At 35.5% G+C, this 27330-nt stretch overlaps 1 protein-coding gene across 1 annotated transcript; it reads left to right on the top strand.

The window, feature by feature from the left end:
- Positions 1–26959, top strand: LOC128085999 (formin-1-like). Its single transcript, XM_052694067.1, has 3 exons — positions 1–106; positions 11991–13983; positions 25981–26959. Exons 2-3 carry the CDS (start codon positions 12093–12095, stop codon positions 26037–26039), a joined length of 1950 nt encoding a protein of 649 aa, XP_052550027.1. The 5' UTR covers positions 1–106; positions 11991–12092; the 3' UTR covers positions 26040–26959.
- The last annotated feature ends 371 nt before the right edge of the window (positions 26960–27330 follow it).

The raw sequence follows: 27330 nt of genomic DNA on the forward strand, positions 1-27330 counted from the left end.
AGGCGGCCGCCGAAGATAGCGCAGGGCAGCCGCAGCCGTGCCGCTGCTCGGCAGCTCTGTCCTCCCCGCACCCGCGGCATCCGAACAAGGCACCGCTCCGCGCAAGGTAATAATGCTCTTTCGTTTGCTTCTCGCTAGCGCTTTGCTCGGTTCCCGACAGTGCCTTCCTCTGAGGTCATCGAACGGATTAAAAAATAAAAGCACTAACTCGAGACTGCAGGGAACGGAGCTACTCAGTCTTCATTAGCATCTCTTGCTTGCCTGCTCTCTGCTTATTTATAAATAGCTTTTGCAGTTGCTCAAAAGCTGGGACCTCAGTTTGCCTCGCAGTCATAAGAAAGTCCACTGTTTTACTCGCTGTCCCTTTCTTGTCAGCACTATGGATGTAAGTTGTTCCTAGGTTACTCCCTTCACCCCAAAATAACTCCCAAATTCACATGCTAGCTTTCTTCTAGTCTAATGCGTGGAGTAGATTCAATGAGGTGGGAACTATGGATTACTCTAACTGCAGTGTTTGTTGGATGCAAATCCTTTCATGCGCTCAGCAAGGCAGATGTGTGGGAAACACGTGATTAATATGTAGAACATTTGGACAATCTGTTACTGTATATGTTAAAGCTTATGGGAGTCAATGCTGCAGATGAGGCTACTCAACTCTTACCCTGAATTAGAATGCATTTGTATAATGATACTTGCAAATACCTTTTAAGTGTTGGGAAAGTGATTTTCTGCATAAACACTTCTCTTAATGAGGGATATCAGTACACACAGACCACTTAAAACATGTTCTCCATCTATTTCTGAAGCAAAAATTAATCATATCTTCCAGTTGACAGATTGGGGCTGGGAATTATCTTGGTTGTCCCACAGTCTTGTCTGGTGGTCTTTCATTCCTCAAGTGTAATCATAACAGAGCAGCAGTAATCATAATGGATCCTTTCCTTGAATCCATGGCTTGGTTGGAACTTCCTAGGAAATTAACATAAAAAGTTACTGAGAAATGATAGAGAAATTTTGGTTAAATTTCTAGTTCTAGTTACTCATTTTCTTCCATTCTTTCCATTTTTCATGACAGTTTAAAAGTAATTTTTCTTGTAGAAATGTCTGTCTTGTGCAAATGTTATCAGTAAACTAACTATGCATTTAAAGGTACTTCTGAAAGTACGCAGGCAATGTTTCTATGAGCATAATGTAATGTGTACTTACACATAACATTTTGAAACATTCACCTTTCAGGTGAAACAGAAACAGTTCAGCCACTTTGGATTAAACGGAGAGTGAAGAGGAAGAAGTGCTTTTTATGTTTTTAAATGAACTGTCAACCTGTAACAACATAAATTTCATTTGAATGACTGCAGACAAAGTGTCTAGGGACAGAGAGTTGCACTTTGCTATGAAATCAAACAATCTTGTGAAGTGTTTTTCCAATGATGGAAACTGGATTTTATTTGACTGGAACCTATCTCACTGAGGATAAGTGTCATGTACATGCACACTCCTTTGTATTTTTTGTGTACAGATTATACAGATACATAGGCATAGGTGACAATCGTGTAGTAAGTAGTGAGCAACAAGTGAATGTTTCCTTATTATTTTGCAAGTTTCTAGGATAAGGCTAAAGAAAAAGTACGGATAAAAGTTAATTACTCTGCAGAGGTAATTTTCTTGCATAGACAGGTATTTCCAGAAATCTGATTTTTTAATTTTTTTTTCTCTTTAGCTTCTTAAGGACTACTTCAAAGTTGGTAAATAATTAGAATTAATAGTAGAGATCTCTATTTTCATTTTTTTCCTTGCTGGAATATACTGGTTTCCTTGGTCAATGCTTGTTCACTTAAATTGTCAATGATATTCAGGTAAGAAAATAGCTTACTGCTAGTAGTTGGTAAAATGGAGAAAATCTCTTTGAGAAAGCTTAGCAATTAGAAGCCAGGGAAAACTTTCCTTTTCTGGTGGCTTTGTGCAAGTGCCAAACAGAATGCTGAGAAATGGTATCTATACAGAATAAATGTTAATGTAATGAACATCAGCTTCATACAGACATTTCTCAGGATATAAATATACAGCAAAGGGCCAGCTTTGCCTGGGATATGAGGCTGTTTTTTTTGTTTGTTTTCAAAAGGACTAATATCCCCCCTTTTCTCTGTCTGGAAAAGAGTAATAGTGGAAATACTGCATTCTTTTAATGATCAAGTACAAAAAAAATCAGTCCTTGCATTTCTTTTTGACGTATAGATAGAACATTTGGGCACTGAAAGATCTGTTTAACTCAACTGTCCTCAATAATAGTGGAACCTGTAGACCCTAGAGCTGTCTGTAACAGGGAAGCTGCTTCATATTATGAAGAAAGTGTTTTGTTTTTTCCCCTTTCTGCCCTAGGCGTATAAAGTCTTATGTAATTTCATAACATCTTTTACAGATTAATACTTGTGACTGTGTGCCGCCACAGATATTATCAGAGTTACAACACAGTGAATGTCTTCACTTCTGTTCGTGAAGAGGGAAGGAAAGTGCATAAAATGTGTAGCATTAATTGTCATCTATGTGACTCATTTCTTCACATAGATAATGCCACTTTTTTTCCTGTCCATGGAGGGCTGAACCTCTGTTCATTAGTTTGGACATGCAGCTTGATCTTAAATCCAATTTCATTTCATCGTAACAGAAAGTTAAACTTCTAATGTATCTTTAGAAGACCATGTATATTTTTTTTCTGCTAGACTCTTAGAAAATTATGTAAGAGCTGTGAAGTCTTAATATTGAAGTACATCTGTCCTTCATTTGAAGTCATGCAATCTTACAAATGATTTAAAATGGTATTAGTGAAATCTTGAAGGCAAATGTGTATTTAATCCACCAAGATCTAAGCCAACATTTTTCTCAGTCATTCTTTTTATCCTGCTGCATTTTTTTTTTTAGCTCATTACACTGAAATACTGTCTTTGTGTTTTAATTTTTTAGTGGCTTGGTTTTTTTTTTTTTTTTTTTTTTTTTTGCCACAAAGCTTGTCTTGTTGCTGTAGATAGAACCATTTGAAGTATCTATGCAAATAATTTAATCTCTTTAATATCTTTAAAAGTACTTTTATAACTCATTTTTATTTTTAGAAGTGCATTTGCCTGTTGATAGACTTGCTGAATGTAATAAAAGTTCCATGTGAGTGGTCTCTGTTATAGTAATAGTACATAGACCAGACAAGCCACAGTGATGGTCAAGTAGTTAATCATGTTCAGTACCATTATTTAATGTTAATTGATTTTTTTACCTAGAACAGAACAGATACAATAGTCTGTTGCTACAACAGACTGATAGTTATACCTCATATGCGTATTTAGTTAGCCTTTAAAAAACCCATGATCTATCCTCTCAGGTGGATAACAATTGAGTTTATCATTTTTTGTTGATTGTAGTTGTGTATGTCAAAACCATTCACCTGTGAAATGCCGCCAGTGAAAAGATGAAGAAAAAGGCAGCTATAATTCTCAGCTTTAACACTTCAAAGAAATGGTCATTGCAAGTCATTACAGCCTGTTTGATCCCAGTACAGCCACGGTTTTCAAAACTTGAATAATGGTTATTTTTGTACAACCCAAAGTTCTTTAAGGCTAAAGTACTTCCAAGATCACTGAAGTTTGGGCATGGGTTTAAAACAGTTCTGAGTTTATTCTCAAAGTTTGCGTAATTTTATGAAATATTTTAGGATGTGTATAGTTAAATAGGCTTATAACTTGCCAGATAAATGCTTCAGAAGATTAGTGTAAGAATTTTGCATGGGACAGCATCTTTCATTGTAGAAACAAAATGTATTCAAATCTTGCTGGATTTTAAGCAGGGGATCTTTGGAATGTCTAAAACATTATTGGAAGTTGTTGCTACTGTTATTTTTAGTTCTGTTTCTCTTGTCTTAGCTACTGTAGCTCCTCGAGAATATACATCTTCTTTTGCAATTGACCTAGGCCTTTGCATCTAGAATTCTTGTTTTCTTTGGGTTTCCTTACATGCTGAATTGGGTTTTAAGTTGAAAATGTCTCTGAAAGTGAAACTTGGTGGAAGACCTTTGATTTGAAAGGCACTATATTAAACACTTTTTAAATATCTGCATGACATTACCAAGTATGGGGATCACGTAAATTCAAATCTGGTGTCTTGGTTTAGCAAAATTAAATATGAGACAGTACAATAAATGCGAGCTATTTCAAGCAATAACTTCACTAACTCAGGTGCTTTAGCTGATATGCATACAATAAAATGTTCTTGTATACTTCGTCTAGAAAGTAAAAACTAAAAAAAGTTTAAAATGAAATGGGGTATAAATTTTTTTTTTACATCTTTATTGTTTGAGAGTAATTACTTATAAACAGCAATGTTCTTATGTTAAAGATATTACCTAAAATATATATTCTGACCAATATTAGCTATCAGTTATCCAAGCTATTATGTAATATGGAAGATGTAGTTCTTGCCTGGTGGAATTTGCAAAAATCAAAATCAATGCTTTTGAAGGATTAACAAGATAATTCTTTTATTAAAAAAAAAATAAAATTATTTCATCTGTTTCTTCTATAACCTGTACATGCTGCCAGAAGTGGAAATTACCTACTAGTATCCCATATAACCTACCCAGGATAATGTATTCAATACAAAATTTTTTTAATATTATTGAGTTAAAATTGGTGTATAGGGAAGTCATGTTAAGTTTATGACCCTAGTCTAAAATATGCAAATTTGATCTTGTAAGTGTGTGTTATTGTTTGCTATTGATGTCAATTTCTTTGCTGTAGTTTTCTTTATTATACTCTACTTTTCTATTGAAGTATGTCAAGACTACATATTTAGACTTATGAATAGAGATATGTAGAGATGTCTTATCTTGTTTATTACTTGAACATCAGCTGACTGGAGTCTGTACAGCTTTTAAGACCTCTGTTTCCCGGGGCAAAAAATATTTCTTCTTGCCTGTAATTAATTTTTATGTTGCTATATGATTTTAGCTAAATATCAGCCACATGCTTCTATCCATATATGGAGGAATAGTTTCCACTTTTTAAGTTCTGTGATTTTATTTTATTGAGTATTCATCTTAAGCAAAAAAAAGTTGTAGAGGAGAGCTATGTAACTGTGTATATCTTACACTAACATAAATATAAATATATATATAAATTATATACATAAATTTATAAAATATAAATATATAAATAACAAATAACACAATATCCATTTAATACTGTTTTTGAGGAATAAGCCCTGTGTCTTAAAGTTATTTTAAAATAGTTGAAATAGTCATAACATTCATTTTAACTTTCAGATCTGACAAAATACTACTTTCATATCAGCAAGAAGTTATTTTTTGTTTATGAAAACTTATTAATCCCTTCGAATCATAACTCTTCATGCATTTATCTCCTAGATATGCTTGAGAACACAAGTCAAGTTGCCATAATAATATTGTATTCGGTACCTTGACCTTTCTAAAACTTTGATATTTATTCTTAAAGCATTGTCATTTTCCTCACACAACAGATAGAAAGATGTGGCCAGGAGTATCATGAAAATGATTTCAATCTTTTTAAGAAAGGTAGAAATTAATTGTAATTGCTGTATTGGACTGATGGTCCTGGGCCAGGAGGGCAACATGATTCTCTGAGGTAGAGTCCTAGAATGGGTTGGCTAGGAAGGGAACCTAAAGACCACCTAGTTCCAGCCCTCATCCTGCCCATGAGCAGGATCACCTTCAACTAGATGAGGTTGCTCTAAGGTCTGTGATCAATTAGCTCCATGTGCTTTGTTTCAAAGAGTTATAAGGGTCAGTACTGATGTTTGCAGCAGAGTTTGGCTGACATGTCGTATATTGTGTAAAATGAAGATGTTTATTTCATCTATGCTGTGAAATAAACTTGTTTTTCCTAATAAAACAGCAAGTGATTATAATAATCTATATTCAGTTCATATTCTATTTTTAATTATAACTTTGTGATACTTCAGTTATTTTAGCTGCGATTTTCAATGGAAAATATTCTTTGTGGGTTCTTTTTCCCCCTAAGGAAAATCTCAGTTAAAAGATATAATAAACACAGTTGCTTTTGTTTTTGCAAACAGAGCTGGAAGTGCAGTGCAAGAAATGTGGAGGGGTACTGATTGTTTCATAGAGTACAACATCTGAACCAAAAACATCATATTTCAAACAGACTATTACTGTGCTAAGAGTGGTTTTTCTTAGATATGCATACAGCTTGCCTTTGCTCTTTCTGTCTGTTTACTTCTTAATCATTCAGAGTTTTTCATAGTTGAATTATCTATTGCGGAGTTATATTCACTGCTCTTAAGCATTCAAATGGAAGAGTTTATTATAGAAATTTCACTTGGTAGTTTGTTGCAAATTAACTTTCTCAAACAGATTTTTTGGACTAGTATGTCCTATCATGTTGAACTCTGTCAACACATCTTCAGTAGTCATAAGGACAGGCTGTGTCATCTTTTCTTTTTTTAATTTGATGATGCAGTTGTGTCAGAAAAAGCAGCATATTGGTTTGCTAAATTGAACTAGGCTGCAGAAGGATGAGAATTTTCATGTCAGTATAGTTCTCTTTCTGGAGGGAGAGCCCTTTTTTCTGGAAATACAATAAAAAATGGTGTATTAGTGCACGTATTAAGAGGAAAAAATCTACTTGTACAAATTACTTCGTATTTCCAATTGCTTTCAGCTATATTCAGGTATTACTGTAGATAAGTTGTACTGGGAATCACTTGGCTCAAGTCATGGCAGCAAAAATCTGAAGAAAGGAACTTTCTTGGTAAGAGTGCAGCTGAAAATATTTGGCAGGACTTGTGATGGTTTATGGTGGAAAACTTCTATTTTAAAAACAAATGTTTTGATAACTCTGAAACAACAGATTGAAATTATTACTTGTTACTGAATATGGCAAATATTTTTATCACTTCAGAGACTAATCTGTTTGTGAAGTCATTGATTTCAATCTTATTCTAGTTTTGTTTTCTAGTTTCTATTTTTTTTTGGGGGGAGGGGGGGATTGGATAATGCAATATAGCCATTATGTTTGCTTTTCAACCTGACTAGTCAAATGTGATATAAATTTTAAATATAAATGATAATCCATCTTTTATTAGTTTTTTATCTGCTATGAGCTGGAAAAGTAATATGCTTATTTACAGATCTTTCAAAGTAAGACTGGCCTATAAAAGACCAGAAACAAGTGCAAGGTAGTTAAGCTGGTGAGAATGTTTGTTTTCAGTAAGGCATCATCATGTCATTCAGTCAATCCAGAAATTTTTCAAAAACAATTTTAATAATCTTTACTTGCCATGTATGGTATATCTTCTTTAGTGATGAGTTTGTTTCAAGTCATTTAGATTTCTTTCTCTTCCGTTCACCAAGGTAAGGTATTCAGGAGTTAGATTTCAAAATATTTTGTTGTATGAACTCATTCCTACACTGAATTCATTCGGACAGAATGATATAGCCAGAGATCATTAAAGATTCAAGACATTTTAACATGCTTTTCTGGTGAATTCCATTCATTTTTGTTGTTTGTGTATTTGTTACTATTACTATTTGCATTTATATTTTAAAGTCTTTTTTTGGTATATAAAGCGCTGCAGTGTGGATTCATTTAATGAATTTCAGACTTATGTTCTATGTTATGTTTCATCTCAGTTGATTGGCTCTAATGTGCTCTAATACTTCCCCTGTGCCATTGCATGAGGTCTGAACTTTAATAAACCAGTTCTGTCTGACATAGACCTTCTTTCACTGTTACAACTCTAACATAGTTCAACATTTGTACTGAACTAATTTAAGTGTAATTGAAAAGAAAGGTAATTTTAACTACCCTTGCTAACAGTACCTGCTGTAGTTCACACAAACTTTTAAACAGTGTAACACTGAATTGTGGTCACAATGCACTAAAAATAGTTTGGGCTTGTAGTTAGGAAATTTCTGCTGTTAGATATGTTACTTTATATCTGTGCTGTTGCAAAGAGAAGTAACATTGTCTTTGCAAATAAATAATCACTTTTTATCTTTCTAGTGATACCATTTGTTATTTAGTTGAATGATAGCCTGAAAGAACCTCAGAGAAGCATTAGAGTTTAGGAAGAGAAGTAAATGCTGGAGTTTGTCTCTATAAGAGAAATCATGCTTTGTAAACAAATATTGCATTTGCTTCATTTGCTTCTTCTATTTTATGATATGAATTCCCCTTCTCTTTGCTTTTTTGCTTCCTTTCATTTACCAAGTTTCTTCTGTTTTGATGTGGTTCTTGAGCTGCATCACATAGCACAGAAAGTACCAGTAACATTGATGAACATAGGGACACATTGCTACCTAATAACAAACAGATCTGAGAGAGCTGGGAAAATGAGGAGTAAGGGATCTTGGTTAAAGGTCAGGGCAAGGAGGAGCACCTGCTGTACTGAGCAGAGGTGATGTGCCCTACTGGATGGATGGAACTGCAGCAACGAAGACCTGAATTTCTATGGGAACAACTTGAACAACAGTTTTGTTTTTTGATAGGAAAAGGCAGGAGAAGAACAGGTGGTGATAGAGTGGAAGGAGTCGATCTCACAATATATGTTGAATCTTAAATTACAGGGAAGATTTGAATGGTGTCTGCTCATACCGTTGAATGTGTGACTTTCGACACTGAGGAGCACTTACACTGCAACTTTTTTTTGTTTGCAAAACAAAGTTGTCTTGCTATTCCTCTATTATTAATTAAAAATAAACAATGCAGTGACAGAATTGGTTGCTTCTCGGACACTATTTCAGTTGTTCTTTCTAGTTTTGAAATAGCTATCTCCAACTAAATAGTTATTTTTCTCTTAAAATATTTTTCTCAGTGTGAATCTCACTTCTCTTCTACTATTGTTTTAAAATACGTAACTGTGAGCATAGATGCTGAAGTTTGTTGTCATCACTCCATGCTATATTTTCTGTAGATAAAATGAAGTCATTGTGGATTAATTGGTATTTTACTTAAACTGTAATTTTTTATCTGATTAAGGTTTTAATTTCTAGAAAATTGGATGTATCCTCAAAGTAGGTCTGAGCCAGCTGAATAGGTTTTTGACAGAGATGGTAATATAACTTAAATATAGTTTAAATAATAATTGAAGTCTAGATAAGGCTTATCTGTTTTTAATTTAAAAAACAGCTTTTGCTTGTTTTATGATTAAGGGGGAATTGTAGGTCTGATTTTTAGTAACGCAATGATTCGAAGATCAGATTAAGTTAGGGAAGCTACTTGTGTTTTGGAGGTGTTGTGGCCCAAAAGATTGGTTTTGGTTTTTTTTTTTTTTTTTTTTTTAAGGACTGGCAAATTCTCACCCTTACACATATATTCCTTAGTCCAAAAAAGTTCATTCACATTACCAAGAGCAACATATTCTTCAGAACAGTTTGAATTGCTCTCTGTGTTGTAGATGTCAATACAGGGATGTTCAGTTTGTCTGTAGCTTCCATGATGCTATTACCTTTTAGTTGTTTCATCTAGTAACAAAATGTCATTCCACTTGGGACAAAACAAATGAACACAAAAATATATCAGAATAATGCTAAGAGGTTTTTTTCCTAGGTAGAACTATGATTTTGGGTCTAATAGCTGATTTATTCTCTGTATTAAACACAATGTCCTTTCTTTATATTGCTTTTTTATTATTTTCATGGATAAACACCTTGTTGTAATGCATGATCTTCCTCAAGTCAGTGCTAAGCATAGATTTTGGTCTATTTGGGAAATGCTATTTTTTTCTAGTCTTCATTCTTTTCTTCCCAGTTAATGATTCTACTTCCTAGTTTAACCACTGTATGTTGCCAGTGGACCAAAATATGGACTTTGCCATCTATCTCTCTGCCCAGCTACTCCCATGAAATTCTGCTTTTCCATAAAGTTCCCCTGAAGTAAGAACTGACTCAGCATTCATTAGCTGAGGCAGAGTATTTATGTATGAAAATATCCGCAAGTTAACTAGTTCATATTTGTTGTAGCTCACCTCACTAGATGACTCAAGGGGCAATTTAGTGCTTTGGCTAAGTTGATGCATTTGCAAAATGCTACCGTAAGTGTTGTTCCCTACTGCTTGTGTGGAGAATAAGTTAGAGATATCTCTGAAGGAAGATTGTTCTTTAGTTATTTCTATATGCAGAAGCACAGTGGGGTGCATCTACCAGTGTGGCTCCCTGTGGCTGCGTGATTGCTCAGTTCTAGTCCAAGGAAGCTGCAGTTGTGTGCAGCTGGAGACAAGGAGAACAAGAAGTGAAGCCACACTTTTTAGCAGTACCAACCTTGTCAATGTCAAAATCAGGCAGTGAGTTAAGACAAAAATTAAGGAAGGAAAAAGAAGGCAGAATTTTTGAAGAGTTTTCCAAGAAACTTGAAAATAGTCTTGTTGCTTCATAGATACACAACAGAAGTAATAACTGAAGGTGTTCTACCTGTCCTACCCTTTCTGGTATCTGCACAGGCTGCTGGATGCTACATAACTACCGGGTGCTGGTAAACAGAATTAAGAAGCTCACCTGATGGAGATCTTCCTCTCTGTGAGACTCTCTCTTCAAGGATTGAGCATACATGTACTCACGGGCATGAAGTAAATGGAAACTTACTGTTTTACTCAGAAGAAATAGAAATGTTGACACTATTTAAAAAATACTATAATTAGATGAAATGCTTTAAAATTTAGCTCAAAATCTGCAGAAATTACTATTTGTTGGTAGGATATGATGTTTTAGGTAAATGCCACTTGCTGCTTAGATCAGAATATGGTGATATGGATTCATGATAAAGTTATTGGTGCTGTTTTATATCTGACTTGATACATGCTACAACCTGATACAGTATTTGTGTATTGAAAAAATACATAAAACAAAAATCTGTGACATGGTAATGTGGCAGCTTCCTTTACTTATTGTTGCCTGAGGTTTAAGGCTGATTATTTCAAAATGATGGAAGCTTCTGATGTACTGTTTTTAAAGAGAGTCTGTGATTATTGAAACTTTCAACGAAGGGAAGACTTAGTAGGTGCTCACTAGCTTTGTGTGCTGCAGGATTTGCTGTTGAGCTTAAGTTCTTTTCCTGATGCTTATGCATTTCCCAGTGACTTCAGAATTCCCCACTTAAGTTATGATTGCAGAATTCCTCCTTCGTAAAAAGCCAATTACATTCTCAAAGTAAACTAACTTTTATAAAAATAAAAAATAAAAAACACGACATATATATCAAAGGAATGTAAGTAAATTCAATCTTTAGTAAGAAAATATGATGCAATGTGTAGAAAAAGAAATAACAAGGCTCAGAAAACCTGCTTGTAGGAATATGATTACACTGTTGCTTTTTGAATCAAAACAGATTCATACCTTATTTGATGGGTCTATTCTGGGTATACTAACCAAGTAAACGTGCTTTTTTTCTTGCAACTTCTGGTGTCAGAACAGCTTGACTGATGACCATGAGAAGTAAATTTTCATCTTTTTCATTTTTATTTTTTTCCTGCTATGCAATAAGTAGCAAGATCTGATTACACTGTGGTGATGTTATGGTGCTGTTTGTGTTGAGCTGAAAAGCAACATACATGCTTGAGTGATTTCTTTTAACCAGGTGTATAACAGCAAGTTAACTTTTAACAGAGAAGGCAGTAGGTTTCAGCACTGAGGAGTAAGTTAACTTTCAACAGAGAAAGCAGTAGGTTTCAGCACTGAACAGTAAATACTCTTTGAGCTGGGTGTTTTATTGAACATCTTGTGACCTTATGGAAGAGAACCCTAGAGATAGCTGTGATGTATAGGAGAAAGATTGACTCAAATACGAGTTTTAGCAATATGCTTTCTGTGATGTTTTTAAGGTAAAATGTGTATCAGAGAAAACAAAACAAAAAGAAAAACCAACAAAAATGAGGCTATGCTACTGTGGGTTTGTTATTTGTCATGTTAAATTTGCCATAACCAAGTTTGACAGGCTTTTTTTTTTTTCCAACAGACAATGTTATTGTTGAAGATTACTCAGATGCCTTCTGTCCATTTTCTGCCTCACATGCTATGTCATGAAAGCTTTGATACACTTAGTACATAATTTAAATGAATGACTACTCTGGCAAGCATAATGGAAGGCACGCATACTGTCCTTCAATTGCACAAACCCATAATGGAGGTTTGTTACATCAGCTTCTATCTTCCAGAGGGAAAAGTCAGAGGATTTACTTACAGGGGCTGTGTGACTCTGGATAGAACCAGTAAACGTTTCTGTAATTGCTATAAAGTACAGGAGAGATTGCAGATGAGAGAACAGCCACATGAAAATTTCAGAGATATTATTTTCAAGCAAACTACAACAAAAGACATTCTCACTGAGCTGTACAGACTAACTGCTGAAAAGGAAAAACTGTTATCCAATCTTTTGAGATCGCATCACATTCTGGGCCTCAATACGGGACATCAGGAGGAAAAGAAACAGGCTGTTTCTGGAGTCACAAAACTTAAATGTGATGATTGTTCCAGTTTTGCATATCATCAGGAGTTCTTTCTGGATTCTGCAAAGAGAGACAAATTACATGGCAAGAAAATGAGGAAATATGGAAAAGAGAGCTTTGATGAATTCAGGCACTGGAAAGGAAGAAATAAGTTGTATGAACAACATTCTTTACTGAGGGGGCAAGGCATGCAAATGAGTAATGAGAAGATGCTCCCCATGAGACTTTCTACCAGGAGTTTTCCCAGTTCCTTTTCTGCCTCCAGTTGTGTAACAGCAAAAGGTGAAGACTATTTATTACCAGATGCTGGTATACAACCAGCAAGAGGGATAAAAGAAGGGTATTTTCTTGAAAGCAACAAAGCTATGAAACTGGATGCTAACTTAACAAGTTCTGTATCAAAAGACAACGGTGATAAAGTTGCAATTGAACTACTGGATAATGCAGAATGCATTCCTGAAGTTATAAATGCACAGCAGAGTATCATGTTGGTAAAATCATCTCAGGAAAATCTATCTAACAACCTAGAGAAGTTAAGCAAATCTGCAGTTCCTAAAACCTTGAAAAATAACAAGTGTGAGGACCAGGTATGCAAGAAGAAACCAGGATTCAGAATTGCTGCTGAAGTACAGGATTCAGAAGCTTGTGACAAAAAAGCTGCGAAAACCCATGTAGAGTCTTTATCTGATTTTCACAAAAAAATGGTTTCTCCTGTTTTCACGACAGTACACAATGTGTCTATATCAAGAACTGGTGGATATTCAGCAGATGAAACTGCTGGATACTATAGAAACAGTGTGCAGCAGGAAGAGGAGCAAGATGGCTCTGTTTTGAAGTACAAAGCAGAGAGAGTGCACATTACCGATGAGTCATGCAACCTTGTGGGAGCAGTCAATAAAGCTCTTCTGAAAGTTATACAGAGTGACAGTTTAGATGAAGCTGCAGAATGGAAGAGACTGAAACAAATTACAAGAGTAGACAGAAACCTGCCAGGCTCAATATATGAGAAAAGAACCACGGTATCCTGGGGAAAAAACAATCATTTATTTCTGAACTTGCCTGTAAATGAAGACCCTGATGATTCTCAGACAAGTAATAAGCTGGAAGAGAAAAAGCTACATTCACCCTCGTTACTAGCAGTGAGTAATGTTTTTAGTAATTCCTATCTACTATCTAATGCACACAAACGAATGTCACCTATTCCTTCTCCATTATCTTCAAGACTGCCTACCCCGCAGCTGCATCATCGGATTCTTCCATTACCTGCACAGAACTCTGAAGACGAACCTATGTTTGGTGACTACTGCAGTGGGAGACAAAGTGCTATAAACCTCTCTTTCAATGATTTGGAGCCACCATTTTATCTGAAGTTTTCTGAACCTGGAGAATTAGGATTTGCCATCAGACAACCATGCTTACATCAGAATGCAACTGCAGGGCAATTTGAAAAGCGCACTCTGCATGAGAGACTAACTACTCAGACAAAGCAGAATTTCTGTGCAGGTCAGTCCTATTTTATATATTTAAAAACTAATAGAGTTGATAATCCATGAAAGTGTTAGGGATTTTTTTAATACTAGCCTTTAATAATGTTTTAAATGAAAGAAAAACTACTGACTTTTGAAAACAAAAGTTGTAATTATGTATGATTTACTTTCAGATGTTTTTTTTAATCTTATTTTATTCAATGCTATTGTTAGTGAATGTGCCCTGTTAACCAAAGTTAAACAGGTATGCAGAGAGAGGAAATGCTGACCTGTAGTATTTCTCCTATCATTAACTATATATGAACTTTTAACTTACTCAGAAATATATCTGAACACAATAGCTAAGATAATCTTTAAAATTAGTTATTTTTCTGCATACAGTGTTCCTGCTATTCTTGTGTTCTAGTCTGTCAAAATGTTGTCATAGCTTTTATTGTCCAAAGCATTCTTTTTACTTTGTTCAGATTAACTGATAGAATATTGTATAAGAAAGCTAATTTACATTGCCTTAAGTATAGGACTGGTGTGACCATTTTGCTTTAAGAGGTTAATGAGACAACAGAATGCTTTGCTTTTAAAAGGACTGCATCAGGAACTATGTTACAACGCATTTGAGTGTGTGGGTGTTGGCATAAATATTTACTGTGAATATAAAAATACAAAGCTGCATACCACGTATCTGTCTTTATTAGCTAGAATTTTGTCATCTGTATCAGTCTTCTCTGAGAAATAGGAAAGCTGGAGCACTTAACTCTGTAGTAGTCTGGGTGTGGTTAGGCTGGTGTGTGTGCGTTACAGAGAGGGCTGAAAGTACAAACTGATAACATTTTTTTATAAATAAGAAAGGGGTCCCAGTCTGAAACCTTAACAGTTTTCAGGACAATTATGATAATTTTCTTTGCTCTCAAATTGAAAGGGAAACCGAGAAACATGGGGAAAAAAAAAAAAACTAACCCTCTAGTATCTGTATTTCTTAGTATTTGCTTAGACTTGAGCTTCTTGTGTGAAACATCTTTGCACTCCCAATGCTTTGTCCCTTCATAGACAATTTGGGTCTAATCCAGTACAGCTTTGGCTAATCCAGTTCAGTAAAATTGCACAAAAATTTCTCTTCTTTCCTTTTTTTTTTTTTTTTTTTGATTAAACTGGGAGATTACCTAAACTGCCTCAGAGTCAGGCCTAATAAGTATTGCTGGTGCAAGATGAGTTGTAGAATGCTGTAGATTAAAATAGATGGGAAGACAAGGCTTAAGGAGAAAGAGGCGTGTAAGAATGTGGAACTATTATCTTAGTTAAAGGGTGTTGAATACTGCCTATGCCTGCTGCTTCTAGAAGTTGCTTTGTAATTCTTGTTGCGCTCAAGGCTAAGTTAAAGTGTTGTTTGAAGAGATGACAAAGCTGATGTAAACACTTAGCAAAAAAGATGTGCTCTTGTTTCCTTTCTTCATTGGATTCTGTTGCTCTTTGTTTTACTCATTTTGTTGTTTCTGGTGTTGATCTTTTGGTGATCTGAGTTAGCCTTTAATGACTTTTTCATTTAGAATCTGTGGATGGGGAACTGTGCTTTTTTTGCTGCATTCCAAATAGGAACACATGCACACAAATAGCATCTCTTGGCTTAAAATCATAGTTAAGCAATAACATCTTAGTAAAGAGAACAAAGTGCAGAAAAAAACATTTTAGTTGTTTACAGTTACCTTACAACATTAGTGTAGATATCAAATATCTGTGCAACTTTCTTAAAGATGTAATACAAGAAAAGGAAACAAAGCAATAGCATTACAACTTGCCAGCATTATTACCCATGTGTCATGAAAGCTGTATCTTGATGGAAAAGATTCCTACTATACCACCATACATAGAATTGTAGATGTCTTTGGATCTGGGATTATATGACTTTCCCATTTTCTGAAATAGGAGTTAAATTGTCCTTACTTATAAAGCATTGGTTGTACTACTTTTCTGTAAGCTGACAGCTGTAAGTAATAGACCACAGTATAGCGAGGCAAATGAAATATCTCCATGTTATTGCCTAAACATCATGACATACAGCTGTAAATCTGCAGTCCTGATTTGCATTTTGCTAGGAAGTTCTTCATGTCCTAACATAGAGATACATTATCCTTCTTTAGCCCTGAAGTAACCAAGCTAGATTTTGAAACCATTCTCAACGCATCTGAATACATGTCTGAGTGAAAAATATTTTGAAACCTTGCTGTTCCCAACTATGCTTTTCTCTCAAATTGTGCTGATAGAGAAGTCTAGGGAGAAAATTTTCAGAACCATTTTATTAATGCAGGTTGACACCAATATGCTGTCTTACTGAGTATTATCTAAAAGAGAAGGAAGATCAGCGGTATTTTTAGTAGTTGCCTGACTCAGAACAGGAAACTTAAAAATTTCTGGGCATGTCATAGCGTCTATGAATTTAGGCAAGTCAGCTAAGACATCTCATTATTCTGGGATTGTGACCATGCTTTGAGTCAGCTGAAGATATTGGAATGGCTCATTCATCATGCTTTCTTTATATGTATTAGTGCTACTTTGTAAAAAGTATAAAAAGGAAGAGTGATGAAAGCAACAACTAATGGAGTGAATGGTGTCACCTCAATTTTCTAGCCAAGGAAGATTGACTCTTTCTGTGATACCAAGGAGAATACAGAGGAAAAAAAAACTGATTACCTCTCGAGAAACTGAACATGAGTAGAACAGAATAAGTAAGGCTAGTGCCAGGCAAAATGGCTGAGCCTGTTACCCTGAAAGGGAAAGCTCCATCTTCTTATCTTCCCCTTTCCTAGCAAAGTCCTCCTTTTTTTTTTTACCATTCACAGCATCATTGGAACAAGTCTGCTGTTTGTCTGTCTTTCCACTAATTAAAGCCAGATCATTAAACAAGTTAAAAACTAGGCCAGCAAGGAGAGAAGTTAATAACTTCTGCTAGTTGTCAACAGTTTACGGGCTGGTTCAGCCCAGTTCCATGACTAGTGGGGCAGAGGGATTTTGCAAAATCCGTGCCTCTGGAAAAAGGAGATGGGGACCCCAAAGTAATTAAAAACAGGCAACGATCTGAGGAAAAACAAAGTAATTTACTAAATATGGTACTGGAATGCAAGATAACACACCATAATACAATATAATCAGAATTGAAGCTAATAAATCAAATATAATGAAAGAGAGAATGTCCAAAAGGTGGACAGGCCTCACCATAATGCTGAGATAAGATGCACCAGTCCAATTGAGCAGCAGGGAGACAGGAGGAGAGCCAGTGAAGAAGAGCAGACGAAAAAGAGCGCATCAGGTGACCTTGCCAGAAGTTATATCTCCTATCTGGGACTGCAAAGTCCCCTGGGGAATGTAGTAGTTCTTCTCTTCTGAACAGGTACTCAGAACTTGAGCATTAATAGTTAAACTCCCAGTGCCCCACATGATGTTATGATGCAGAATACCAAAAACCAAAATTCACAAAACCATGATACTAGTTTAGTGGGTGGAATGGTTCACTAGTTGTCTGATGGAAACCAAAGCTAGTGTGAGGGAAGATCTTTAACTCTGCTATTAAGAGACAGAATAGAGAGGGGAAGAAAGACCACACCTGCTGTCAGTGAAGAATCGTTAGGTCTCCAATACACCAACTGCACAAGCAAACTTCATGCAAACTTCTTCTGGTACTGGCTAAAACTGAAGTTGTTGAGAGTCATTCATCATTCCGAAGCAGTGAATTAAATTGTGTGAGGATTCAGAACTTTCAGAGCAGTACTTAAGCTTAGTTGAGCGTTAAACAGGAAGGAAAAAAGAAGGTAAGAGAAACTGTGTAAGGGGAGCTTGAATAGACTTGGTAGGGAGTCAGACCTTGTCCAGAGTGGAGAACAGGAAGGAAATACAACAAAACAAGTGGTGTGCAGCAGGTTGTTACAGTTGACTTTTGTAGGAAAGTGCATGAAGGAATCTGTAACCATTAGGGTATTTCCATGTGTTGATGTTCAACTACTGCTCATTAGCCATGAAGAAGTCAGTATGACAATACATGGGATCTTGGTTATGTCAATTCAGATTAGATATTAGGAAAAGGTTCTTCACCAGAGGTTGATCAGACTCAGAAACAAATTCCCCAGGCAATGAACACAACTGCAATCCTGCTAGAGTTCAAAGAGCATTTGGACAACATTCTCAGATACAGTTTAAATTTTGAGTGATTTTCTGTGGAGTCAGGAGTTGGATCCTTGGGATTCTCTACTGATCGGGGATATTCTATATTTCTATGAATTTTGTAGTGGCTGAGAAAAGAAGGGAAGGAGATAGTAGTAGTAAAGTTTTTAGAAGCTACAGTGCTTATTGTGACATAAGAAAAGCATCTTAATTTCTGGAAGAGGTTGTTAAATACAACTCTATGGAGTATTTATTGTAGCTGGCTAGCAAGATAGATACCCAGTAACTCTTTGTGATATATTCTGGACATAATAGTAACTGCACCTATCCCAGCTGATGATTATATGGAGGATGTTTTGTTTACTTATTACTGCCAATGAGAATTTTATAGCAGCACTTGGTTTCCATTAGATGATAGGTTTCTGTGGACAAAATTGACAATAAGTGTTCTGAAAATTTTGCATGGCTGTCAAAAATTATGTACTGCTGTTTGAAAACGTGCCAAATGCTAATGGTTACCTCTGGGAGATCCATTTTACAGTCTTAATATACAATAAATATACTTCAACTCATAAAAGACTTCACTGCAATATGAATAAATACTTGAATAGATATTGTTCTTAAATTGGCCTAAGATCAAGAAACCTTGTATTTTAGTCTTCAAAGATTTTAAGGGAATGAAAAGTATTAAAAAAGTTTATCTTGGTACTTCACGCAGTAGCGACTGGAGGAGCAGTTTTTGTAACCATGCTTTGAAGCCTGTCCTAATCCTTCTGTCTTTCAATATCCCTTAATGTTTCCCTGGATTCATTTCTGTTTGCAGTGTAAACAAATGTAGCCTACTACTGTAGCTGTAATACTCTGATACTACAAATACAGCAGTTACATCGTCTTAGTTCTCCGCATCTATTTTAATTGCCAACATTAAAGTAGCAGACTGATGTATCATGTGAGCAGCTTTAGGTTTTGGATTTGCTTGTCTGTATTAGCACTGACCACAAAAAATGAACTATCTGCAATACTAATGCTGGAAGACTTGTAATCAAAAAATGGGACACAGGCATTTTATTTACAAACATTTTATCCTAGATACTTAAGGTAACAAAAATAGTTACTACTTGAATTTTAGTTTTGCTTTTCCTAACTTAAATGACAAAGTGGTGGACAAATCAGTATGAGAAATTTAATAAAGATTTTGTTTTGTTCTTGAACCATGGTTTTGGAAAATGCGAGTTTCATACAAACAAAACTCTAAAGGCTTTTAAAACAGGAGACAGATTATATTATGTTGTTTTTGATGTTCCTCTTACAAGGAAGGGAAGAGTTTATAAATAACTTCTGTAATTGAAGTGGTTTGCTGAATTGCTAATTAACGTTATAAAAGCAGAATAGCATTCTGTCCATAACTAGTATGCGCTTCATGAGGTAAATTTGCATATAGATCACATGGAAACATGATGCATAGTTTCTTGTAGGTAATTCAAATGAAACTAATATACATTGAGTGTATTGCTTCACTAAATGCAGCTTATTCAGAATCTGTATTCTTTGAAGATTTCATAAAACAAGAGAATTAATCACAGAATCTTGGGATTGTTTAAATTGAAATGGATCTTCTCATCTGGCCCAGTGTTGTGTTTAAGCAGGGTTACCCAGAGCAACTTGTGAAGGACTGTGTCTAGACAGGTTTTCAATATTTTCAAGGATGGAGCTCACCACAATCTCTCTAGACAACCTGTGCCAATGCTCCATCATCTGTGCAGTAAAGAAGTGCTTTCTGATCTGCAGATGGCATTGCATTTAAAACTTCTCCATTGCTGCTTGTTACTGGGCCCCACTAAGATGAGCTTTGTGTCATCTTGTCGCCTCCCATTAGATGCTTGTATGTATTGATAAGAATCATTCCTTCTAGCTCTCTCTCCTCCAGACAGAAGAGTCCCAGCTCTGCCAGCATTTTCTCTCATGAGAGATGCCCCTGCTCCTTAATCATCATCTTTGCCCTTTGTTAGACTCCCTTCAGCATGTCTTTTTTTTTTTTTTTTGTACTGAAGTGCCTAGAACTGGACACAATTCTTTAGATGCAGCCTCACCTGTGATGAGTAGATAGGAAGAAGGATCTTTTCCCTCACCTTTCTGGTAATGCTCCTACTAATGCAGCTTGGGATACTCTTGACTCTTTCTTGCCACACAGGTGTATTGCTGGTGTTCATGTTCAGCTGGCACCAATGCTTATCTTGCTGTTCACCAGGACCATAAGGTTCTCCTCTGCAAAACTGCTTTCCAGCCAGCTGAACCCCATGCTGATGCCTGGGATTATTATAAGTGCATAACTTTGTCCTTCCCGCTGTTGAACTATGTGAGATTCCTGCATGCCCTTTTTTCACTCCTGTTGAATTCTTTCTAAGTCATTCTTCCAAATTTTGTAATATTTGTAAACTTGCTGAAGGTGCATGCTATCCAATTGTCAGGGTCAGTAACAAAGATGTTGAATAGTAATGGCTCCAGTATTTAATCTTGGAGTATACAAGTAGGGTGTTTCTTTAAGTCTCCAATAGTAATTAGTGCCACTGATCACAAACCTTTGGGCCTGGTTGGTCAGCTAGTTTTCAGTCCTACTTATCTAACCCATACTTTGTCAGCTTCGCTGTGATGTTACTGGAGAAAGTGTCAAAAGTTTTATTAAGATAAACAGCAGCTACTGATCTTCCCTCATCCACCAAGCTAGTAACTTCATTGTAGAGTTTAATGAGGTTGTTCAGGCATGGTTTCTGCTTTGTAAATCCGCCTACTCTTGATCACATCCTTGTCCTTTGTGCCTGAAAATGTTTCCCAGGAGGATTTTCTTAATCACTTTTCCAGGGACTGAGGTGAGAATGACTGGTCTCTGTAGTTTCTTGGATCTTTGCTCTCATGCATATAGTCTTTAGAAACCTCAGCTGATTGTCATGATTATTCAACGATAATCAAGTGGCCCTGTAATGACAGTGGACTTTTACAGAACCCACAATTTCTAGGTGCAACCTGTTTAGTCCCATGGACTTGAATATATCCAGATTAAGTGCTCTCTAACCTGGTCGTCTTCCATCAAAGGTAAGACATCCCTGTACCAGCTTTTTCCTCTGACTTCAGAGGCCTGTCATTTCTGAAAGCAAGTGAAGACTGAGGTGGTGAAGGTATTGAGTACCTTGGTCTTTTCCATGTTGTTTATCACCGGTTCCCCTGTTCTATTCAAGAATTATTCAATTGATAATTCATTATTGTTTGACAAATTAGGAGTTTTATCTTGCTGTTTAGAAACAAAGAGCTTATGAGTGCATCAATATTCTAAGATTAAATGTGATGATTTCCAAAGCTATTAAATCAAGTTATTTCTTTTCGTGACTGAAATTGTTCTGCATTGTTTTGGATTATTTTAATAAAATTTTGTTACTTCTAATATCTTAATATAACAAATATAACTCAAGACTGTACCTACTTAAGATGTAACAGACATAGGCTCTATTTTTCCCTCAGTGTTTTTCCTTTAGATTATCATCTCTGCAAAATTCAGTTACCATCTCACTGTTTGAGGACTGTCAACCTATATTCCAAACTTACTTTAGACTATTTCCCAGTCTAAAATCTTAATGCATATCTTGTGGATTTGTGATACCTGAAGACTTGATATAGATGAAATAGAGGTAATTATTTCTAAGATCTTTCCGGATATTGCCTTTCTGAATCATTGTGCATTGATTATCCTGTCTGCCACTTAGATCTCCAAGATACATGTCCTCTTATTAACTTCTGTTGCACCTTCTGTGCAAAGATACAGGCTATACCTAACATTTTCCATTTCAGCCTGCGTGTCCTTTCTAGGTATGCAGTTTTCCCAAGTATCTTAATAGTGTGTACTGCCAATCAGCATGTAGCTCTTTTGTGGATCTTTTTTGTCCTGATGTGTTCAACATATTTACCCATCATAGCTTGACTGTATCTTGATTTTGCTTAAATGATATAATTGTATTTTCTTACAACTCATTCTAGTTAGAAGAGATTGTTAATATTTGTTCTTAGTGAACACAATCCTTTTTATAATAGTGTAAACAATACAAGCCAATCATGCATTAGAAGTGTACATTTATAGCAGTTAGAAATGAACATAAGTGAAACTGGAAGTTCAAGGCGAAGTCTGTAAATTAAAAAGACCCTCTGAAGATTGACTTTGGTAGATGCTGTGAACAAACAGCTCCTGTTTTACTTGAACAGTTTCACAGCATGACACACTTAAGCAACAGTTGTATTTTCATCTCTCTTTGTAACATGTGACTCTACAGTCAAAGGCAATCAGTGTGGGGAAACCAACTGAATTAAGTTGGAATGAAATACCAGAGACAGCTTAATGTTTGATGCTGCTCACAGATTAACCATTTTCTGTTTCATGGGATGGAGAAAAGGCCAAAGCATTCAAACTGATTTACAGTTTCTGCATTCAATTTAAGAAGCTTACTGTAATGAAATAGACTTTTTATCAGTATAAAAACTTGAAGCAAAATACTGAAAAAGCATAGAAATTGTAATTTATTAAATCTGTATTGTCTATTTAAAACAAGTAAAGTGGTTCAACTGAGTTTTTTCTTGATAAATCAGAATAATACACAAATTGAGATCAAATTCACGTAACTCTGTAAATATAAACTAAAAGTACATAGGATTTCTAAGAAGCTGTAACAGCTGCTTTTTTTTTTTCTTTCTGAAAAAGTGATGCTTGATGAAATTGAACCTAAAAATAATATAAGAAATCTGCTTACTGCTTTCTAAAAATGTTCTTGAAATTATATGCAATAAAAATAAAGATATAAATTGTTTTATCAAAGTATTTGCTTTATCATATCAATGAATTTAATATTTTGCTATGCTGATGTTACATTAAATCTATAATAAGACGTTTAAATAATCACACAATCTCAGTTTGGAAGGAACCTCAAAAGACTGTAAAGTCTGATCCCCCCTGCTTAGGAGAGTGTCCTACAGTAGATCACACAGGTAGGCATCCAGATGGCACTTGAATATCTCCATAGAAGGGAGCTCCACAAACTCTCTGGGCAGTCTTACTACAAAGAAATTCTTCCATGTGGTAGTATGGGATTTCCTTTGTTCAAGTTTTAAGCCATTGTTCCTTGCCCTATCCCTATGCACAAAGTGAAGCTTGGCCTCATCCATTTGCCTCTACCCTCCCTTTAGATATTTATAAACATTAATTAGGTTCCCTCCCAGTTGACTTTTCCAGAGACAAACAAACAGAACAGACCCAGGTTACTCAGTCTTTCCTTATATAAGAAATGTCCAAGGCCTTTTATCAGTTGTGGTCCTCAACTGGACTCCTAGGTGATCCCTGTCTTTTTCAAACTGGGAAACGCAGAACAGGATGCACTATTCTAAATGTGGCCTCGCCAGGGAGAAGTAAAGAGGGAAATATTAAATAATAAAACAATAAATAATGCTTTTAAGTAGTGACTCTTAAGTAGAAGCATCTAACTCTTTATCTTAACCATGGTATTACCACATTGCTCCTAGTCTGAGTGATATATTCAATTGTTTGTGTCAGAGGAATTTTTCTTTGGAGTTGGATTATGGCTACCCTTAAATTTAGGTAATTAGGGCCTCTCGTGCCCTGCAAGTGAGTGTTTAGGATTTTCCGGAGCATAATCAAAGATTTCTTCAGGGTTGAGTGTTATATTTCCAGCAAGAACAGGAAACTCAAAACTTGTTGAATATTCTACAGGAGACATTTTAAAGGCCAGATCAAGTGCACTGGGAAGGTAATAGAAACAATTTATAGTTCCTCACTAGAGTGATGCTCTCATTGCCACTTACATTGTCCTGTGTGATACAAACCTTGATGACAGTGTTAAAATGAAAACTGCTGTTTTTATCAACGTTTGAGACTACAATAAAGGACATATGACATCTTTCTATTTTAGGTACAACAAGACTTCCTAAAATAGCTGTAAGTGATCACTTAGCAGTTCTTTGCCATCGGTACACACTAACTTTACTAACCCGTTGAATTTACTCAAAACACTCGATGTTCATCATTGTGTTTTGAAAGCTGTGTGACCATGTTGGCTCTCATCTCTCTTTAGTATGTTAGAAAATGAAGGTGGAAGAAATGTATGCACCAAAGAGACTGATTTCTTTGGAAAGAGGCATTTTTAAGTTTCAATTTTACAGTGTCTTAGCCATTTTTGTATTAGTATGTCTACCCTCAGAATAGAAAATATTTTCTGATTGTCATTTCTGTAAGCTAGAATCTCTTAGCTGAACAGAATTGCTGAATATTAACATAAAAGAGAACAATCTTTACTGGATGTACAGACTGAAGTAAATTGCTGCTTGTTCTTTAAGCCTCATTGTTTTTGTTACAGAACTATAAGTCAAAATAACAGAACTTTAGTACAGAGGATTCTGGCCAATAAGAAGCTATAATGTCTTTGACCACCTGAACTTGCTCAGTTTTTGAGGGAGAAGTTACATGGAGGCTAAAAGGGTCTGTGCCCATTCCTTTGACCTTATTGCATTTCCCATTTGTCAGCAACATGCTAAGCAGTTAAGGCTCTGCCCTCAGGTCTCCAGCAGCACCCAGCAGCTTTGACTGCTATTAGCTGCAAAATACCAGTTCCTTCTGTGAGGCCTGAGATGCTAATCATGCTTCAAATCTGTGTGTCATCTACTTTACATAATGTATAATTTTTAGGTAATAGCTTGGTTTCTATGTCCAGAGAAATGTGGCTATAACAAAATTTCTGCAGCCACTAAGGCAAGCTCACCTAAAAGCTGCTGAACTTTCTTGAGTGTATTTTGGTAAACTATGATTAATCAGCAGAAGTAATTCCAAGTTCTTTGGGGCACTTAACAGTGGAAAATATCTTATTTTACGCTGAACTGAAATGAGAATCTTATGCAGCCCTCTGAGTAGAATTTTGTTAATGTATACTCGGGTGATATTTAATGTTATAAAAGTGAGATTTTTAGTCCTTTGGGAAGGCTAATTCTTTTTTTCTTTCCTGCAAAAGTAACCCTTAAAGCTGCTGGCATCAAGCCATTTCATGTTGTGATTACAGATCTTTTTCTGTAAGTTCCTGTCAGTAATGTAGGTATCAGATGTTGTCAATATATTCTTCAAAAGAAGCTGTTTTATCTTAAGAAATTGAAGCAGTGAAATAATTTATAATTTAAAATTTATATTTATATATCATTAAAAGCCTATATTCAGTTTTGGAGAATATATTTTTTTATTACAGTTACATATACATTTTTAAATAGCTCTTTCAGTTTAACTTGAGCATGTATTCAATACAGTAATTCATACCAGACAGCTTTGTTCCTCTTTTGAGGAAATGTCAGCTTTTATTGTGAAGAAACAAGCAACTTTTTTTTTTTCAATCAACCACAAAGCAGACTTCTAAAAATTATTTTCTAAGTATTTGTAATGCTTTTGTATTCTTGCTTTTTTCTTACATTGTTTTTTCTTGTGATATTGACCTGATAAATTTTTGTTAGTTTACCGCAAGAGATTATTTTTTCAAATCTTACATGGAAGTTTTGGATATTATTGTTAAGGTAAATACCACAGCATGAATTGCCAAGAAAGGTTTGCACATTCCTTTTTTTTTTTTTTTTTTTTTGTGATTTACTATACATTAATTTTGAATTTATTTACACAAACTATAATTACTAATAAAGCTGTTTGTCACCTTGGGCTGGGAAGAAAAATGTTAGTAGCACTTCTGTACTTGATTCAAGAAGCTGACTTTTCTGCCTTCGATCTGTCTAATTTATAATCTGAGAGGCAGTGTTCATTTTCAATATTTCTCTTTTTTTCCAGGGAATGGAGAAAATAATCCCAGTTTTGTTGCTGAGCTTGACAATCTTGATCCTGCCTAGTGTATGGATTAGCATAAGATGCCAATCCTGATTAGCCCAAAGAACTCTATTTTTCTTCTCATCAGGTGCTGTTTGCCTTTTTATCAAAGTGACTAGAGAATGCTTAACAAATTTCATCACTATCTAGGTAAAAAAAAAAAAAAAAAAGTTTCCATTCTTGTCAGGTTCTGATGGACAGTAAGACCTTTGGGTTTCAGGGTTTCTGAAAGGTTTTGTTTAAAGGTTACCAGAAAATGAGCTTTATGGGTTGAAACTAGCTGAGACTTAGTGAGCAAGATTTTTTTTGTTAAGGAGCTATCTTTTTGGTAGTTAAATCCAGCGCAATTACTTCTGTAACAACTTCAAAAGGGAATGTTTTTCATCCAGATCATACAGGTGTCCTTTAATTTGAACAGAGTTGTCATTTTTTTCCTTTTTTGTTCATTTTGTTAGTTCTCCATGTCATTTCTTACACTCATTTCCTTTTAATTCCTACTTTTTTTTTTTTTAATCTTCAATTGAAGTAATATAGATGCTTTTATACCAGCACTATCATGCTGGCGTGTGTTGGATTTGCACGTCTTGCCCATACTAACAACCTACTGCTCTTCCAGTTTGATCTGAGAACTTTTGGCTGGCTGGATACTCTTGTTCAAAGGGCAGCTTGACCTTCAACAATTCTTCTCCTTAGTTTCTGAGATGTGTCTGTACAGGCCTTGTACATCTGTGGTGAGAAGGCTGACATTACCCAGCCTCTCACACCCCAGTAACTTGCAGTCATTCTACTCTTCCTACACAGAAGGAACTTGAGTTTTTTTCATGTGGGTTATGAGTGATGATAGGCTAAATGGGGAGTTCAGGTTATAAACAAGGACATGACATAGCCTGGACTTGAGGCTTTAATAATATAGATGGTCTATGAGACAGAGATTAAAGGGAGTTCAATTAACTTAGTAAAGTAAGTTGCAGCTCTGTCATCAGAGGGGTGAATTCTCTTATGTCTAATGCTAACTCTCATGAAATTGATGTTAGATGTACAAATTGGGCTGACAGCTGGGTGTTCCAGTAGAACAAATGAGATGTTTCTTGGAATTCAGATCTGTTTTCACTGGACTGCTAAAAACATCTAATGATATTTGAACAGTCATAGCTTTGAATAGTAATGGAAAAATTTTCCTTCTCCTTACTACTCTCCCACAGGCCCTTCATAGCTTCTGCCTTATTCCTATTACTTTTCTCCTTGTTTTGACTTATGTTGTCCTGCCTGTGCCAACCAAATGGAGAAAACTTTTTTCTCTCTTTCTACTGCAAA

This window comes from Tympanuchus pallidicinctus, unplaced genomic scaffold (assembly GCF_026119805.1).
Source record: "Tympanuchus pallidicinctus isolate F22 unplaced genomic scaffold, pur_lepc_1.0 scaffold3, whole genome shotgun sequence".
NCBI classification, from domain to species: Eukaryota; Metazoa; Chordata; class Aves; order Galliformes; family Phasianidae; genus Tympanuchus; species Tympanuchus pallidicinctus.

Coding starts and splice junctions, on each gene's coding strand:
- LOC128085999 (XM_052694067.1), top strand. CDS start 12,093: ATGACTACTCTGGCAAGCATAATGGAAGGCACGCATACTGTCCTTCAA. Junction 13,984..25,980: donor AAAGCAGAATTTCTGTGCAG/GTCAGTCCTATT, acceptor CTTTTTTTCCAG/GGAATGGAGAAAATAATCCC.